The sequence below is a fragment of the Salmo salar genome, chromosome 05 (assembly GCF_965601325.2).
Source record: "Salmo salar chromosome 05, fSalSal1, whole genome shotgun sequence".
NCBI classification, from domain to species: Eukaryota; Metazoa; Chordata; class Actinopteri; order Salmoniformes; family Salmonidae; genus Salmo; species Salmo salar.
Window position 1 is genome coordinate 62357213 of NC_138295.1, and position 18115 is coordinate 62375327.

Below are 18115 nucleotides of genomic sequence, written 5' to 3' on the forward strand. Positions count from 1 at the left end.
TTTGGTGTGTGTGTATGCTTTTCGCCATCAGATAAAGGTTCCAATAAAATATAGCTAGTAACTGCAGCATTTGGGAAGCCTGTCGACACACTACTATACAAAACGCTGCCCCACGTACACTGAACAAAAATATAAACATGCTACATTTTCAAATATTTTACTGAGTTGAGGTAATCAATATCTGGTGACAAGCATTTGACTCATGGAACGCGACACATCTCCTTCGCATAGAGTTGATTGTGGAATTTTTGTCCCGCTCCTCAATGGTTGGTGGATAGTGGCGGGAAGTGGAATATGCTGTCGTACAATGGGTGACATGTCTGGTGAGTATGCAGGCCATGGAAGAACTGGGACATTTTCAGCTTCCAGGAATGACATACAGATCCTTGCGACATGGGGCCGTGCATTAACATGCTGAAACATGAGGTGATGGCGGCGGATGAATGGCACAACAATGGGCCTCTGGATATCGTCATGGTATCTCAGTGCATTACAATTGTCATGGTAAAATGCAATTGTGTTCGTTTTCGGTAGTTTATGCCTGTCCATTCCATAACCCCACTGCCACCATGGGGCACTCTGTTCACAACGTTTACGTCAGCAAACCGATCGCCTACACCACGCCATACACGCTGATACTTGCTCCATACAGTTGAAACCGGTATTCATCCGTGAAGAGCACACTTCTCCAGCGTGCCGGTGAGCATTTGCCCACTGAAGTCGGTTACGACTCCGAACTGCAGTCAGGTGAAGACCCTGGTGAGGACAAAGCACACACAGATGAGCTTCCCTGAGATGGTTTCTGACAGTTTGCAAAAATTATTCGGTTGCGCAAACCCACAGCTTCAGTTGTCAGGGTGGCTTGTCTCAGACAATCCTGGATGTGAAGGTCCTGGGCTGGCATGGTTATACATGGTCTGAAGTTGTGAGGCTGGTTGGCTGTACTGCCAAATTCTCTGAACAACGTTGGCGGTGGCTTATAGTACAGAAATTAACATGACATTCTCTGGCAACAGCTCTGGTGGACATTCCTGCAGTCAGCATGACAATTGCATGCTCCCTCAACTTGTGACATTGTGTTGTGTAACAAAACTGCACATTTTAGTGGCCTTTTATTGTCCCCAGCGCAATATGCATCTGTGTGCAAAACATTTGAGAGAAATACACTTTTCATGAGTATGGAATATTTCAGAGATATTTTATTTCAGCTCATGAAACATGGGACCAACACTTTACATGTGTTTATATTTTTGTTAGGTGTAGTTTCATAGGTGTAACTGCTTTCCCCATTTTAAATGGTACTGCTTTATTTATTCCATCAATTAATGCTCAAAAACATTTAACCCCTGTTCAATATGTTTCTGGGGGAAATTGTTGGGCCTTGCCTGTGTGTAGTCGCTGTTGGAAAGGACACGTCCATTTTCTACAGTGTTACGTTCCGGGGTTTGCCCCCAGTGGCCTACACTACACTGGTTGACGATAGTTTGTGGAAAACATGTTTTGCTCTTCCCTTTACTATATAGCCAGTGTGAGGGCCAATAAATTGTTTAAGTGTCTCCTCCCCCATAAATTTTATACTGGATGTTCAGCTACACGTCATTATCATTTATGGTCACAATAGCAGATGTTCGTGCAAATAAAGAATAGATGGTAGCATGTTTTGGTTGTGTCTTACTGTCGTACATGACAGGGGAACATTCTCTTAACTGAGTATCCAGAAATTACATCCTGTTAAGTCAAAGTATCCCGAGTGAATCTCCATGAAGGTCTAGGGATTAAAATATATGAAATTAAGAAGAGAACCACCACTGTTGACCCAAATCCTTATTATTTTCAACATTACACAAGAGAGTTTGTTCTGCAGTAGGCTACATTAGGAAAATGTTGCAATATTCCCTTTTTCTAGACTATGGTGTGACCCAAAATCAGATCCATGTCCACACCTACTTGTGTTTATTCTACCAAAATTGCTCCTCCATATAAACCTGTTTGGTGAGGACATGTTGAGAAGTAGGCACAGCCATATACTATCCTCATGGTGAAACAGAAACCGACCTTGTTTTCATTCTGTTGGTTTGAATCTGTTGATGACCCCATGTGGATAAACTATAATGATAACCACTTTAATTTTCAGTACACAAAGTGTGCTACTGTGGAACAGACACCAGATGGCAGTATACGACTAGGATGTGGAAAACATCAAATTACTTATTTTTTGGCCTGTGAATATTTGAGTCATTTTGGCTTCCAAATAAATCAATAAACTCAAAGAATAAGATTATGAAAACAAATGGACTTCCGTATAGACATATGGGAATTCACAGCTAGTGTGACTGGCTATGAAGTTGAGATTTCCACCAATTTCAACCACAAACGATACTATAAATAATTTTTCAGAGCATTGTGAGGATTTTGCTGGCAACAATCAGAAGCCTATTGTGGCTTGTATGAGGTATAAATAAATGAGGGTTTTCATTGTAAATAGAGAATCATGTAGAAAAGTTTAATTTCAAGCATTCGTAGAGCCTTATCATTTTAAAAGATGTGTATCAAGAGAAAACCAAGTGTGCCAGTGCCACTCCCTCAGGATATACCAGATACTGGAAACCTTGCTGCTGCTATTGCTTTCAATGTCACAAACATTGAATCCTAGATAATTGTATACATAAGGACAAGCTCCTTGTCCTACATTCTTCCCTACAATTACCAAATAAAATCATAGAGGGTTAGAAAAGTGGGGCTGAAGTCATTTGAATGGCATCCAATCTCTTTTAAGATGATCATAGGTTACACTTTATTTTACCTTAACCCTTATTTGGAAGGTGCTTTCAGGACAGAAAAACCCACACCTAATCAGCAGCCATTGTGAGGTGCCACCAATCTCTCCTCCTCAGATACCAGCTTGGTATATGGAAGGCAAACGTTAGAACACACCTGCATGTGTTACTGGAACAAGCAGCAACAAAACGTTGGTTTAACAAACTGATAGCAGACAGGGTTCATTAACCTCATTACCATGTCTCAACTGAAGTGCCCCAGCAAAACAAGGGGGCTGGTCTACCAAATGCCACCTCATAGCAGCTGGGAGAGAAAAGGCTTCATAGGAAATCTATTAATATTTGATTGGTATGATTGTTGTATACTGACATTGTTCTAGACACAGACAGGTGCCAAACCAATGGCACATCAGCCATTGGTTTGTTATGGAGCCCTGTCTGAGGCTTACTGTATGACACGTGTCAAACTCATTCCACGGAGGGCCGCGTGACTGAGGGTTTTTGCTCCGCCCTTGTACTTGATTGGTGAATTAAGGTCACTAATTAGTAAGGAACTCCCCTCGTCTGGTTGTCTAGGTCTTAACTGAAAGGAAAAAACAAAAACCTGCAGACACTTGGCTTCCTTTTCTTACTTTCTTTCTTTCTTTCTTTCTTTCTTTCTTTCTTTCTTTCTTTCTTTCTTTCTTTCTTTCTTCTTTCTTTCTTTCTTTCTTTCTTTCTTTCTTTTTTTCTCTCCATTTCTCACTGTCTCCACTCAGAATGAAGAGTGGAGTGACGTCTGTGTATCTGTGTATCCTTACCTAGCCTCGCACGGCCATCTGATTTGAGAGTTTAAATAGAATGTAAACTTGCTAGATATGGATGGTCATACAAGGCTAGTCCTTACCAGTCAATGACGAAATTTGACCAGAAAACCAGTTAGATCCATAGGCGTACAAAATTAACTTGTAGCCCCTAGAAATCTTTTTGGTGTCGGATGAAATATTTATTTAGCATTTAAGCTAGCTACTTGGCATTCAATATCCTTACAACATCGCTTAAGCATGGAAAGATATTTATGCCATCTCTTTGACGTGCGTATGTTAAGCCCTTGAGCTAACTCTGGCACTGGATAAATATAAACATTTAGCTTCAGTACAAGACTGAGTCAGCAATGCCTATGATGTTGGGTTAAAATCAGGGTGTGAGTCATTCCTTCAGACTACAATGTGTCGTAACCATTTTGCTTTACTCTCTCTCTCTCTCTCTTTAGTCTTTTTAGCATGGGACTGCTTCGCCAAGTGTGCAAATCCCTTCCCATAATGTGTGGGCCCTAGAGGCTCACAGCAAAATATTTTGGATGATATTTAAAATCCAGTTGTCACTTTGAACTAAATGTTTCACACGATAACTAATTAGTGTCACTTAGGTTGGAAGATGGTTTAGCTCAGGCTGACATTTTCAATGTAGTCTTATGTCTGTCACTATATTCAGACATAAAAAATGTGAAAGTCACTGAACAACTGGAAAAGAGAGGACAATCAAACATGTAGAGGGAAGAAGTTGCCCCTAGCTAGACAGTAAAGGTCAGTTTAGCATTTACCCTCCTGTGTGGTTAGGATTTGAAGAGGGTAAGCTAATTGTAGAAATGTACAGGTTGGATGTGTCAATGCATACATTTTGAGGATTATTCAACAGAGACACACTCTAAACTGACAATTTGTTTTGTATTATGATGCTGTTGGAGTATGGAGATGACGCCTGGTCACACTCATTCAGACATCAGGTGATCAAAGGCATGGCTTCCACAAGGAATAATCCTACCTCTGATTGGTTCACCACAACTTGATTGAAAGGATTTTCACTCATCGATTCAAAATGATGAAGGTATTAAACTGTGAGTATGATTAAGAGTTCCCAAGTGGCGCAGCGGTCTAAGGCACTGCTTCTTAGTGCTAGAGGCATCACTACAGACCCTGGTTCAATTCCAGGCTGTATCACAAACAGCTGTGATTGGGAGTCCCAGTTACATTAGACAGGAGGGGTGTATTCTTCCAAGGACAAAGCAAAGGATATTCCCTGTTGGGTTCAGAGGTCAGACAGGTGGGTGGAGTTTGAGGAGAACACACTACTGGTGCATGCCTTTCTCTCCATGCACCATGTCAAGGTAGACCACTACTCATAACCTCAGTATTGAGTAGCAGTTAACTCATTCTAAGAATACTTACAATTGACTGTTGTAATAGCACCCCACCAAAATGTTTTTTAAATAAACAAATCCATGCAGCTTTAGTCAGACCACTTCCAAATGGTTAAACACTGATTATAACAGTCAGAGATCATCATCTAAACAAGCCTTTTGCTGACAATTTATAGAACATGGCACTGGAACTTTACTAAACACATTACTAAAGACTTACCATGAGAGTAAAGTGCCGATCCTAATGAACTATGGGACCCTGGAAAGCAAGGGGGGATCGATTCTCTATTCTGCTTCCAAAATGGGCACTGTGCTTCCTTGAGGACTGTGTGACGTAAGGGTTTAATGAGACTACGTTTGAAGTTTGGGATGAAAGACTTGTGCTCAGGGCCTCAGCGATGGGGGAGGAACAGATATCTACACACACGAGGTACTTGAAATACCCCCAGCAACAAGCAACAGGCTCGGTATTGCAAGAGCTGGGTTCTGCACGTCCATTCTGATAAGACGACCTTGGGAAAGGAACAGGAGAAGATGCCTCCCTAAGTTAGGAAGAGAAACAACGGCCTGGGAACTGCTTAGTTGGCAGGAGATTAGAAGACAGGTGGCAAGGTTGATAAGGAATGTATGTGTACTGTGGAAAAATACAGCCGCCTAAAGCGGGGTGGAGTTCTCTACTGATGTAAGTTTATGTGTGTGTGTGTGTTAATATAAAAGGCTTTGTTCATTGTAAGGATTTCAGAGCTCTCATGAATAAACGTTTTGACCCTTGTAGGCTGGTTCTCCGTCTGCTTCATTCAACCAGAATCTTACACACTCTGGTGGGGCAGACTGAGTAGTCTAATTGAAGTTCGGTTTAAGAACATTGATAACTTAATTCACGTAACAGTGTCCCAGCAGTGTTTTTGCCTCATGACGTGTTTTGTTCTCTCTCTGCCCTGGGAATGCCTGGCCCTCATTTTGACTTCTGCACCATCCTGCTTCGGATTGAGGCTCTGTACTAGCCATGAAGTTGCAATCCTGAACCGCTTCAAATGACATTGATGACATAGTTGGTTGCCAATGTCAACAATGTTTATAAACGACAACACAGGTCATAAACAATGGTGTAACAAAGCCCTTTAACTTTAACATTGTTACTTTACTCACCTACAGTAGATTGTGTGTCCTATTTCCGACAGGGCTTTAGTACAGCAAAATGAGAGATGAATGGGAGGGAGGAAAGGGGGAACATTTGGGTAAAACATAAATATCCTATTGATCTCACACACACAGAATACTCACATCTGTCCTCTGCTACTCTGACCTATTTGTGAAATACTACCATAAATTACTGGTCAATCTCTTCTCATGTCTCTTTCACCCCATACCCCTAAAAGAAGATGCACTACATAGCCCAGCACATGTCCTTCTGCCTGTCCAAGCGACAATATCCCTCCTTGAACCACTCTACGGTCATCTTAAAATAGTAAGAACGAGTGAGAGAGAAGAGGGCAGAGATATACAGGGAAAGTAAAAGCAGAGAAGGCAGGGTTGTTTATCAAATGGAATCTTTTTTTTTATAGAAACTTAAACATCTTGACATACATTTCACATACATGTTAACAAGAAAGTATGATATTGTGATCAGTAATGTAAACTATATTTTCTAGCAGTTTTTCCTGACTAAACCTGTTGTATGTTAAACACAGCTGCAAGGCTGCGGGATGTCTAACCATTTCTCTCAGGCAGAAATATTTACCCCAGGGATAGAACTGTTAGCAAAGTGAATATACTTCCAGAGCCATGAAATAGGAATTGAGTTTGGGGTCCAAGTACTTAGACACAACTAGCATTCAAACTAAAACAGTTTATATTCTCCTCTCTATTACCATCCTGTATGAGAAACAATACAGTGGCTATTTCCTATGTTCGATAGTTACTCTTTTAAAAAGGTAACATCGGTTGAGTGGTGTATGTCTGTTTAGTGTTAGTAACTTGTGCTGGGGCTGCTTGTAAAACCCAAGAGATTTATCCTCTAAAAAGAATCCAGGAAAAGGATGCAGTAAAATAAACAGCTCAACTCATAAAGCATCCGAAGTAAAAACTGTTGTGACATGCATGGTCCGGATGGTGTCTGAACCACTGTCAACACACACTCTCTCTCCCTCAGTCTCTCTCTCTGATCTCTCCCTTCTCTTAACTGTCTTTCTCTCTCACACACACACACACACACACACAAGCACGCACACACACACAGTTTTGTTTTGCTATCCTTGTGGGGACCAAATAATTGATTCCAATCCCAAATCTTATTTTCCCTAAACTTAACCCATAACCTAACCATAACACTAACCATAAACCTAAGACTAACCTAAACCCCTAATCCTAAAACTACACCTAACCCTAATTCTGACCCTAACCCTAGAATAGGATTTTTCTGGGCCCACAAGGATAGTTCAACACACACACACGCACACGCACACACGCACGCACACACACACACACACACACACACAAACTAATTAGCTTGCCTGACTGTGTGTGTGTACATTTTCTCCAGAGGGTTGGGAGTACTTGTCCAGCTGGGACATGGATAGTGCTCTCATCCCTGTAGATCAAACACATGCAAATTAATTATATTCCAATAGCCTCACCAGAGAGCATGCTGATTGGTGCGCTCTGTCTGATTGACTCCCTTATTATTTGAGCTCATGTGTGTTTTATAAAAACTCACAGGGCCTGTTCAAACGGGACTCATCTGATGCAGCATCAAAAGGACTATTATCTCTCTCATGTTGATCACTCTCCTGCCAACACAAAACGTTTTCCTGGGGTTGATGCCAGTTCTATTTGTCATTTATTCCCCAAATACAAATACAGAGGATAGAACATTGTATAAATGATACAATCCCTCCAATAATATTGAATGAGTGTACTGAGATTATTGTCCTTAACTCTCTCGTCTAGACAGGTGGTTCCCAACCGGTGTACCACAGCACACTGGTGTGCCTCCAGGAACTCTCAGATGTGCCTTGAAACTTTTCCTATTATTGAAAACAAATGTAACAGTCAATTATAGGCTAAACATGACATGTGGAATGCGCATGGGATTTCTGACTTAGAAGCACTAGTGCCAGTCAGATAATACATGAAATGGGATCTGTAGCCTAACTTGTTTCTCAGGCTGTTTGAGGGGCGTGCATCACGAGCAAAGTAATTTGTATAATTTTGTTTCATCTGTGAAAAACATTAGCACAGGCAAGTCTGATATTTATTATGGCTCTGTGCTTAGCTATACCACAGCCTCTGCCATGAAAATAAACGGAGCATGGCTTTGTGTCTGTGGTTGCACATTTGCCATGCAGAAAACCGCTCGTCTGTAGCCCAAACCATTCTAAACTAAATTAAACATCATAAGAAAGGAACTATCAAAACTATAACAAATATTTCAAATAAACCCTATTTAACCTATATTTAAAAAGATTTGTCACAGAAAATAGATGTTTTTCAGTATGGCTCAGATGAGATGGAGGTCATTACCACTAAGTAAATTAATAGGGACATTTTAGGTGTGCCAAAGAATTTATATCCCATCAATGTGTGCTAAGGTTAAAAAAAAAAGGTTGGGAACCACTGGTCTAGACAAATAAGTAGGCCCTCGTGCTAAAACAAGGGGTCACAATGAAAATATAAAAAAAATGTGTTCTGCCAAGTGAGAACTACTACTGTGAACTACTGCTATTTTGTTTGTTTGGCCAGAAATTGTTGGGAAAGGGTTCACTGTACATCAATTTTCTTCTATATCTTATCTCAAAATGGCTGCCATACCATGTAGATTTACAATATGCACGCAATCCACTTTGTTCCATTTAATGAAACATTCATCACTACTTCAGTGCTGTATGCCCAATGTCTCAGACTGCTGATTTAATATTTAGACTGTCCTCATATGTTAACCGGCCCATAATGCATTGACATCTGTGCAGGTTGGCCATAATATCAGGGACTCCTACATGTCCAAGAGATAAGGGGCTGACCCTGTGGCCCAATAGCCATGTAAGGGAATCTTTGACTGTCAGGAGTAAAAACAATACTTTCTTGAGAATGTTCGGAAAAAGCTCTTCAGTTTCGGAGAAGGCTGAAGGTGAGGTTTGGAAGAGGCAAAAAATCCTATGGTCTGGAAATATTTTCCCTACATGATTAAATACAGGATAATCCGTATGTATGTACAGTATATCATTTACAGTATTTATAGGTGACTGCAGGGGAGAAATGTGAGAAAAGCATTTTATTTCAGTGCTACATAGAGAAAACATTCTACTCTGAGGGCAGGTTGGATTGTGTTATGGAGGTGGCACGGTCTCTTCCCATTGGACACACCACTTAATCAATGAGATTACAACCTATTTTCACCCACTCAGAAATACAACCAAAAGTTTGTTGAATTCCTAATGTGGTATAACAATGATTCCCTTAATTCCCTTAATTGGCTTTCACTCCTTCTAAAAGCACAACCAAATTCCAATGGAAAATCAAATGTCAGATTTTTGGTTTAGTTGTCACCAAAACGTGTTATCACTGTGCTTTCAACCATTTTAAAAGCACAACAAAGTTCAACTGAGAATACAAGGGTAGATAGTTTGTTTATTCATTTATACAACAACTTAACGTGTTATTACTGTACTTCATATACTAACACAACCAAATGACCTGGATTGCAATTGAGATTATTTAAGTACATGGTGCATGTAGTCAGAGCTGTTTGAGATTCTGAACAGATTATTACAGCAATTGTGAAGATCTCCGCAGACCTGAATCCAACATACAGTATATTGTTATTATATTATTATCAAAATTCCATTTGAAATCAACCACAGCTTGAAACCCTCAGCCTATATTTGTCTATATTTTAGTTTAAACTATAGCATTTGATGACTTCCCAAATGCTATACAGGCCTCAATAGTATCACTGATGTTATATGATTAATAAAGTATGGTCACATTTCATTTGCTCTGTTAAACCTACCCTGTGGAAAGACTTTAACCAGTTCAGGATATTTGTGTGTGCTCTGCATACAGACTTGACTCGGGGACTCCTCCTCCCAGCGCCCTTATGGTATTTCACTGTGACCCCGCAGGAAAAAGAGACCGGGTGAAGAAGAAGTCAAATCTGTTTATTGCTCTCCAATGACGTCATGTTGTACTGTTCTATACATCATAACATACTACATCTTTCAATGGAGAGAAGTTTAGAAATATCAAACACAATATAACATCATTCAGTCTATACTGTACATCTTGTCTATGTGACACATACAGAGGAGACAGAACATGCAACAGTTGTCAGAGAACACAACACTGAAAAAGGTTAGCCATGAAAGTTGTGGCTAATCTTTCAGGTGACATATAAGTAATTGTCCCCCCCCCCATCATCCTTTAGATATGTCCTATACATTGTACACACTGTCATATTGTGATGGTATTCCTAAAGCTGGAATCCTTCATGGTGAAACAACCACATCCGCTTGCAATGTTTTTTCCCCCTCTGACATCATTGCACGTGCGATAAAAGAGCACAGTATGAACCAATTACATTTTTTACCATGCTTCGCGACACTCCTCAGCTCAGCAACAAAAACATAAATGGTGGGGCAGCCAGTAGTGTTGTTTCCCCCAACTACAGATTCCATCTTTAACCCAATTGACTTAACTTTTCCATAGCTTTTTCTCCACAGCTGCCCTTGTGGTCCGTCTTCCGCACTACCACCAGAGGTCACCCCCTCCACTACTCCGTGTGCTGGCCCTCTCCCTTCCCTGCAGCATCTCCGTCACACTCCTGGCATAAACATCCCTCAGGTTCACCCCTCCTCCCCTTGCTGCCCCACCCACCTCAGAGTCACCCAGCGAACCCCGCGCCAGCCTCTTGAGCGCCTCCCCGTGCCGCAGTGCCGCCTCCTTCATCTTGAGAGTGAAGTAGCAGGCAGAGAAGCGGTCGTTGATGATAGCGATGGGCAGTGCCAAGATGAGGATTCCAGACAAGATGCAGAGAAAGGCCAGCACCTTGCCCAGGGTGGTGTCGGGGCGGATGTCTCCGTACCCCACCGTGGTCATGGAGGTGGTGGCCCACCACCAGGCACAGGGCACGCTGCTGAAGGTGGTGCCGGGGATGTCATGCTCCAGGGCAAACTCCACCATGGCGAAGATGGAGATGCCCACGGAGAGGAAGAGGAGCAGGAGACCCACCTCCTCGTAGCACTGGGCAATGGTCAGGCCCAGGGACTTGAGGCCTGGGAGACACAGGGATACAGAGGGCTGGGGTTAATTATACATCTTGTAAGAAGATGAAATGACAGATTACTTATTCAGGTCGTACACCTGAAAGTGCATTGTCTAACGTTAGATAGTCTGATGGCTGTCTGCACTGATGCGTTAGAATGATGCCATCTGTTGGAAGACCATGCTGAAAGTGTGCACTCTTTGATGGTATGCAAATCTTAGTGTGTGGCAGGTGCACACTTTCAAGTGTAGAATATTTTACCTGAAAAATTAACTCTTAAGTCAGTCTTAATACCTTTTCACTTGCCTAACATGAAGGTACTGTAGTGCATCTATACAACTTATACAATGTATTCCACAAACAGCTAATGTAAACAATGACAAGTGATGATGTGCGAAACTCATGACTGAGAATTTAGTGAGGAAAATTTAACAGCAAGCTGGCAGTTAAAACAAGTGCAAAACTCTAAATATACACAACTGAGCAGGTGGTAGGACTATTCACACGCTGAAATTGCTTGTAAAGCTCTCCAAACTCCTCAAGTAGAAAATAGATATTGGGTGAAGTTTACCAAGTATACTTTATGTTCTTTTTATCAAATCTCTGGCCACTTAAATAAATGGACTTAATAAAGGTATCACTAGTCACTTTAAATGCCGCCACTTTAATAATGTTTACATATCCTACATTACTCATCTCATGTATATACTGTATTCTATACCAACTACTGCATCTTGTCTCTGCCGCACACCATCGCTCATCCATATGTAAATGTTCATATTCTATTCATCCCTTTACATTTGTGTGTATAAGGTAGTTGTGAATTTGTTAGATTACTTGTTAGATATTACTGCACTGTCGGAACTAGAAGCACAAGCATTTCGCTACACTTGCATTAACATCTGCTAACCATGTGTATGTGACCAATAACATTTGATTTGATCAACTGAAACACTATTGTGAAACCTATATGGGATCAAAATAAGACCTAGCTAGCACATTTGGTTCTTTGGAAGTTGTGGGAAAGCACGTTTTTGGTTTCCATTGGTTTTGGAAATGAAGCCATAAGTTTCCTTTGCGGTAAAACTGAACGTTTTTTAAACGTTCTGAGAACAGAAGTGAACATTTTGCCTGTGGCCTCGTGTCAGTGCATCCTAGATCAGTCGACCTCTCGTCGCCTTTTCTTTTTTCTTTCCTCATCATTGAAAGGACAAGATGTGATGTGCTGGCTCTGTATCTGTCACAGTCTCTGATCTACTGCCTCCCCTCTTATCTTCTCTTTTGGTGTGGTAACATCCTCTCCCTTCATTATGCATGGACTCACAGCCTACATCCCAAACCAGGGTTTTCATCCCTCGCCAAAATCAGCAACATCCAAGCCATTCACACGCACGGACACAAATGTACACAGACACACACAAATGGACTCAGGAACATTCATCTGTCAGGCCCCCCTTTCTCAATCTCCTGAGGAAATTTGTGAAATATGAATGAATATTTTTTTTCTCCTTCTCCTAGCCTGTCATCGTTCCCTTTCTCACTCTTGCTATTTAGTTCTCTGTGAACTCTGAAGCATTTATTTGGGCTGCAATTTCTGAGGCTGGTAACTCTAATGAACTCTGGGTCTTCCTTTCCTGTGGCGGTTCTCCATCATAGTGCATGATGGTTTTTTGCGACTGCACTTGAGTTCTTGACATTTTCCAGATTGACTGACCTTCATGTCTTAAAGTAATGATGGACTGTCATTTTTAGTTGCTTATTTGAGCTGTTCTTGCCATAATATGGCCTTGGTCTTTTACCAAATAGGGCCATCTTCTGTATACCACCCCTACCCTGTCACAACACAACCGATTGGCTCAAATGCATTAAGAAGGTAAGAAATTCTACAAATTAACTTTGAACAAGGCACACCTGTTAATTAAAATGCATTCCAGGTGACTACTACAAATGATTATACTGTATGTGTCACGCCCTGATCGGTTTCACCTGTCCTTGTCTCCACCCCCTCCAAGTGTCGCCCATATTCCCCATTATCCCGTGTATTTATACCTGTGTTTTCTGTTTGTCTGTTGCCAGTTCGTCTTGTTTGTCAAGCTTACCAGCGTTCGTCCAGTCAGCTCCTGTCTTTTCCCAGTCAGCTCCTGTCTTTTCCCAACCTCTCTTTTTCTCGTCCTCATGGTTTTTGACCCTTGCCTGTCTGGACCCTGTACCTGCCCGCCCGACCACTCTGCCTGAGCCTGCCTGCCGTCCTGTACCTTTGCTCCTACTCTAGATTATCGACCCCTGCCTGCCTTGACCTGTTGTTTGCCTGCCCCTGTTGTCACAATAAACATTGTTACTTCACACAGTCTGTACTTGGGTCTTACCTTGATCCTTGATAGTATGTATAGATAGATGACTACATTACCTGTGGAGTGGCGTCCCAGTTTGAGCATGCGCAGGAACCTCATGAGCCTGAGCACCTGCACCACGCGGCCCATGTTCTCCAGCTCTGTAGAGCCACCGTGAAGACTCTCAACTGCCAGAGTCACATAGAAGGGCAGTATGGCTAGCAGGTCGATCACATTGGGAATGCTACAGGTGAAGCGGCACTTGTCGCGTACGCAGACGAAGCGTAGCACCAGCTCGCCAGTGAACCACACCACGCACACATATTCCAGTGCATCCACGAAGAAAGGTGTACCCCCGTCACTGCCCCCACTCTCATCACCGATCCCGTTCCCACCCACATCCCCCAGGTCCAGCGAGATGAGCACAATGTTGACAATGGATACCGCCACGAAGATGATGGACAGCGTGCCGAAGGCGCGTGCCGCTCGTGAAGACTCTGGCTTCTCCAGCAGTTCCCACAGGCGCCGGCGGAGATCTGGGCATGCGGCGTGGTTGAAGTCTTCATCCTGGCTTTCGTCAGCTTCAGCCTCGTTCCGCACGTCCAGGCTCTCCTTGAGCTCCTTGCGGCGGTAGTAGCGTTCCCGGCAGCAGGGATCGATGCAGAGCTCGTCGATGCCCCAGTACTCAATCTCCTGGAGGAAGGAGAGTACGCAAAGCTCCTCCCTGACATGCAGGTGGCCTGTGCGGTAGAAGTTTATCACATACTGGAAGGTCTGTGAGCTGCGGTCGAAGAAGAACTCATTCTCCAGGAAGTCAGCGTCGTCGCAGAGCTCCAGGGCAGAGTCCCGTGTGGACAGGGCCAGCTTGCCCAGCCGGGTTTCTGGGTGGGATGCCAGCAGCTCCTGGGAGAGAACGTAGCGGCTGCCGCCCACATTGATGGTGAAGAAGTCCAGTGGGTCACCACAGACAGGAGGGGGCTCGCTGTAGAAGACGCTGGAGTCTATGGACTGGAGGGAGGTGCTGACCCCGTAGAACTCAGCTGGGCTGGATGAGCTGCTCATCATGGTGGGCACAGGCCTGCCTGGGGTGGAGGGGAAAACCTGAAGGGCACCAGGAGTGCAGTTGGGGATCAAGGAAAAGGTAAAACACTGAGGTCAACAGTTGTTCAGGTTCAAAATAGTGACTGGCACCAAAGCCAATTAAGACCACCTAGAGAACAGTTAACATGTAAGTCAGAATCTTCATAATAATTCCAAGAGGAATTCTCTACTCTGTCCCTGCTTGTTCCATCCCCTGTGTAGCCTATTAGCCATGTGGCAAGGGAATACATTGTACAGCTTGGCTAGAAGCAGCCATTAGTTATCCCTAATCCTCAGTTAAACTCCTTCTGCTCCCTGAATGAAGGAATCCACATTTCATTGGCTGCTCCTACCAAGAGCATCATGTCTGACATCAGATGAGTGAGAGGGGGAGAGAGAGCGCGAGAGAGAAAGAGAGGGGAGTGAGAGACAGGGAAAGAGCCTCTGGCCGTGTCCTACTTATTCAAAGCTCTTTGTAGAGATTTAAATATTTTAGCTGGCCTACCTAATTAATACAACTAATATTCCTATTCCCGTAATCATTAATTCCCTTTGTTAAGTCTATCTGCTATCTAACAACGTCATGGTGGTAATTAAGTCGCACATATTTAAAAGATAAATCCTGAAAAATGGATATCAGAGCAGTTGATCTGTTGGCAAGAACACAGACACTGTAGAATGTGCTCACCTGTCATGACTGAAAGGAACTACCATATAGTGAAAACATGCTGTGTGTAAAAGTGAAGGATGATGATGATTTTCCCCCATTTTAAGTGAGAGGAGGAAGATAATACCTATGCTATACCAATTGATATTGGAACAAATCCAAAAGGGGCATGTAATGAACATGATGGGAGTCAGCGAGCTGGTTTCAAGCGCAGGGCGCAGCAGGTGTTTATTGTAAAGGACCACAGGAGGAGTCAGGTAGCTGGGTCCAGGGGCAGGCAGAAGGTCATACACAGGGGGTCCAACAAGGCAACAGTACAGGCAGGGAAAAGGCTAGTAACGTAGTCCGGGAGATCAGGCAATAGGTAGATGACAGGAAATTCAATAGGCTAAAGTACAGACAGGGAATAGGCGTCGTTAGTGAGGCAGGCCAAAACGATCATACACGGGAGTAAATCACGGGGAAACACAGCGCTACGAAAGACGTGTGTCACAAAACAAACAATACCTCACAGTGATGGGGTGCAAAGAACTGAACTAAATAGAGTGTGATAATGACATACAGGTGTGTGAACAGGTGATCAGAATTCAGGTGATTGGGATCTGGAGAGTGAGCTGTGTTCAGGGGATCTAGGTGTTTGCGAGAGTAAACTGGAAAGTGGCCTGGAAAGTGAGCTGCGTTCAGGGGATCTAGGTGTTTGAGAGCGTGAGCTGGAAAGTGGGCTGGAAAGTGAGCTGCGTTCAGGGGATCTACGTGTTTGAGGGTGTGAGTTGGAAGCAGACGTTACAGGGCAAAATGTAAATTGCAATTTAAATCAAAAACGTATATGATCCTACCACACACGTTACTGAGTATGGAGATATTCTGATTATGCTAACTCTACATGTTTCTAATGTCTCTAAATGGCTGTGTGAGCAAATACACATATAATGAGAAAATTAAATAAGACGCCAGAATCATGAGTAAATTGGATTTTCATGCAGGCAATCACATTAACGAATGTGGTCATTGCAGAAGATATGAAGAGCATACATGAGCAGACTGTATCACAACTGGCCGTGATTGGGAGTGCCATAGGGCGGCGCACAATTGGCCCAGCGTCGTCTGGGTTTGGCCGGTGTAGGCCGTCATTGTAAATAAGAATTTGTTCTTAACTGACTTGCCTAGTTAAAAAATAAATAATACATGACAGAAAAGGCAGGATAAATGGTTGTCTAGACAATAACATTGTAAAATGGCATCCTATTACACAATAACTACAACAACATATTACTGGCACAACATCATAATGAAAACGAAATGTACTCTTGTTTTTAATTTCAATTGCAAATAAAATAACTACCTACATTTTGTAAGCCTAGTGGGTGAGCAGTTTGGATTATGTAATAACAGAGCACCACATGTGTTTCGAATGAAAAATAGCTGTAGATATTCTGGTTATTATATAAATCATGAATAAATACGCAATATACAAGTTGCTGTCAATTATTTATTACATTGAAATAAAGTATTAATACGTTTTGCATTAAATAGTTACTTGTTGTCAGAGAAATTAGGTTACTGGAATGAACCATCTCTGAAAGATTAGGCTGTACTGTATCAAGTGGACCACCAAACTACAGTAGTAGGCACGAAACTAGCCCGACTAATATAATTTAGCCAATTTAACAACCTAACAAGGGGAAAAAGATTGGTCTTACCTGGCTATATATCGAGAGTTTTCATCTTGATAAAAGGGATGGTTGAGTTTTTCATCCTCTCCATTAGCCAAGTTCCTTTTTATACTCTGCGAAAAACAGCCAGTTATGTGTTTTGACACTAGTGTTGGTCATGATTCTTATCTTCTTGCGAGCAGAAGTGAAAAAGAGCGCCAGTTACTCGAAGAAAACATGACAAAACTCCGTGCGTTTCAGACAGCTCTATGACCTCAGATGCGCACTAGACCATATTGGCTCTATCCTTGCTATCCTGAATCCTTTGGACCTCCCTACCCCTTTAAAGTTGAAATAAAAAATGGTTTAAGGTTAGGGTTAGGTAAGGGTTATGGTTAATGGTAGGGGTTAATGGTATGGTATGGAGGTCCCAATGATTCCGGATTCTAACCCTTTTGGCTCGCGGTGCTTTTTCAAAATGTTGAGTAGCAACGAGCACACGCAAGGAGTGGCGTTAGGAGCGAACTGTTTTTCTGAATATAGCATGCAAATGTCTTATGATGGATCTTTAAATATCCAATTTAGCCTATTCATATTAGAAACCGTGAAAATAAATATTTCATATGAGTTTTGAACGCTGGCTTATCATTAATGATATTACGTTATGCAGATTGATATTTCTAGAGAAATGGCATTTTAGACAATTTCACAAAATGGTTTCATCAAAAAATGTGACCCATCTCAAATGTTTTCTAACTGCAACACATTTTTTTGTCCATTCATGTCTCTGAAAAGGGGCTCATCTACATGCACCATTGCATTTGCAAAAGTCCCCCAAACATTTGCTTTGAATCAGACAGAGCCAGGGGTCCTCAATTAAATTTCCCCCCGCCATTTCAGTTCTTTAAAGATATTTATTTTCCTTCCTTGCTCTATGAGAGGAAGCCAAGGAAGGGGAGAAACGTCAGTCATTTTTGTAGGATTTTGGTGCTTAAAATATCCACATCTATTTGTACAGATCCAGGACACTATTTTCAAAGATAGGTTCATGAATTCCCATTTCGTCTCTACTTGTCACAGTTCACCTTCCGTTGACCCCAGAGAGCCCTCGAATCTTTTCTTCACTTCCCATGGCAATTATGGAAGCATTGCGACAGGCTTTGTCTGCTGT

The 18115-nt window shown here is 42.3% G+C and overlaps 1 protein-coding gene across 1 annotated transcript; it reads right to left on the minus strand.

Annotated features, from left to right (window-relative positions):
* Positions 1-10091: 10091 nt before the first annotated feature.
* Positions 10092-17728, minus strand: LOC106605476 (potassium voltage-gated channel subfamily V member 1). Its single transcript, XM_014201192.3, has 3 exons — positions 16993-17728; positions 13623-14646; positions 10092-11225 (listed from the first exon to the last, which is right to left on the minus strand). Exons 2-3 carry the CDS (start codon positions 14608-14610, stop codon positions 10699-10701), a joined length of 1515 nt encoding a protein of 504 aa, XP_014056667.1. The 5' UTR covers positions 14611-14646; positions 16993-17728; the 3' UTR covers positions 10092-10698.
* Positions 17729-18115: the final 387 nt, after the last annotated feature.

Excerpts from the sequence above, each read along its gene's own strand:
- LOC106605476 (XM_014201192.3), bottom strand. The coding sequence starts at position 14,610 with ATGATGAGCAGCTCATCCAGCCCAGCTGAGTTCTACGGGGTCAGCACC. Across the intron at positions 11,226-13,622 it reads ACTGGGACGCCACTCCACAG|GCCTCAAGTCCCTGGGCCTG; the intron begins GTAATGTAGTCA and ends TGTGTCTCCCAG.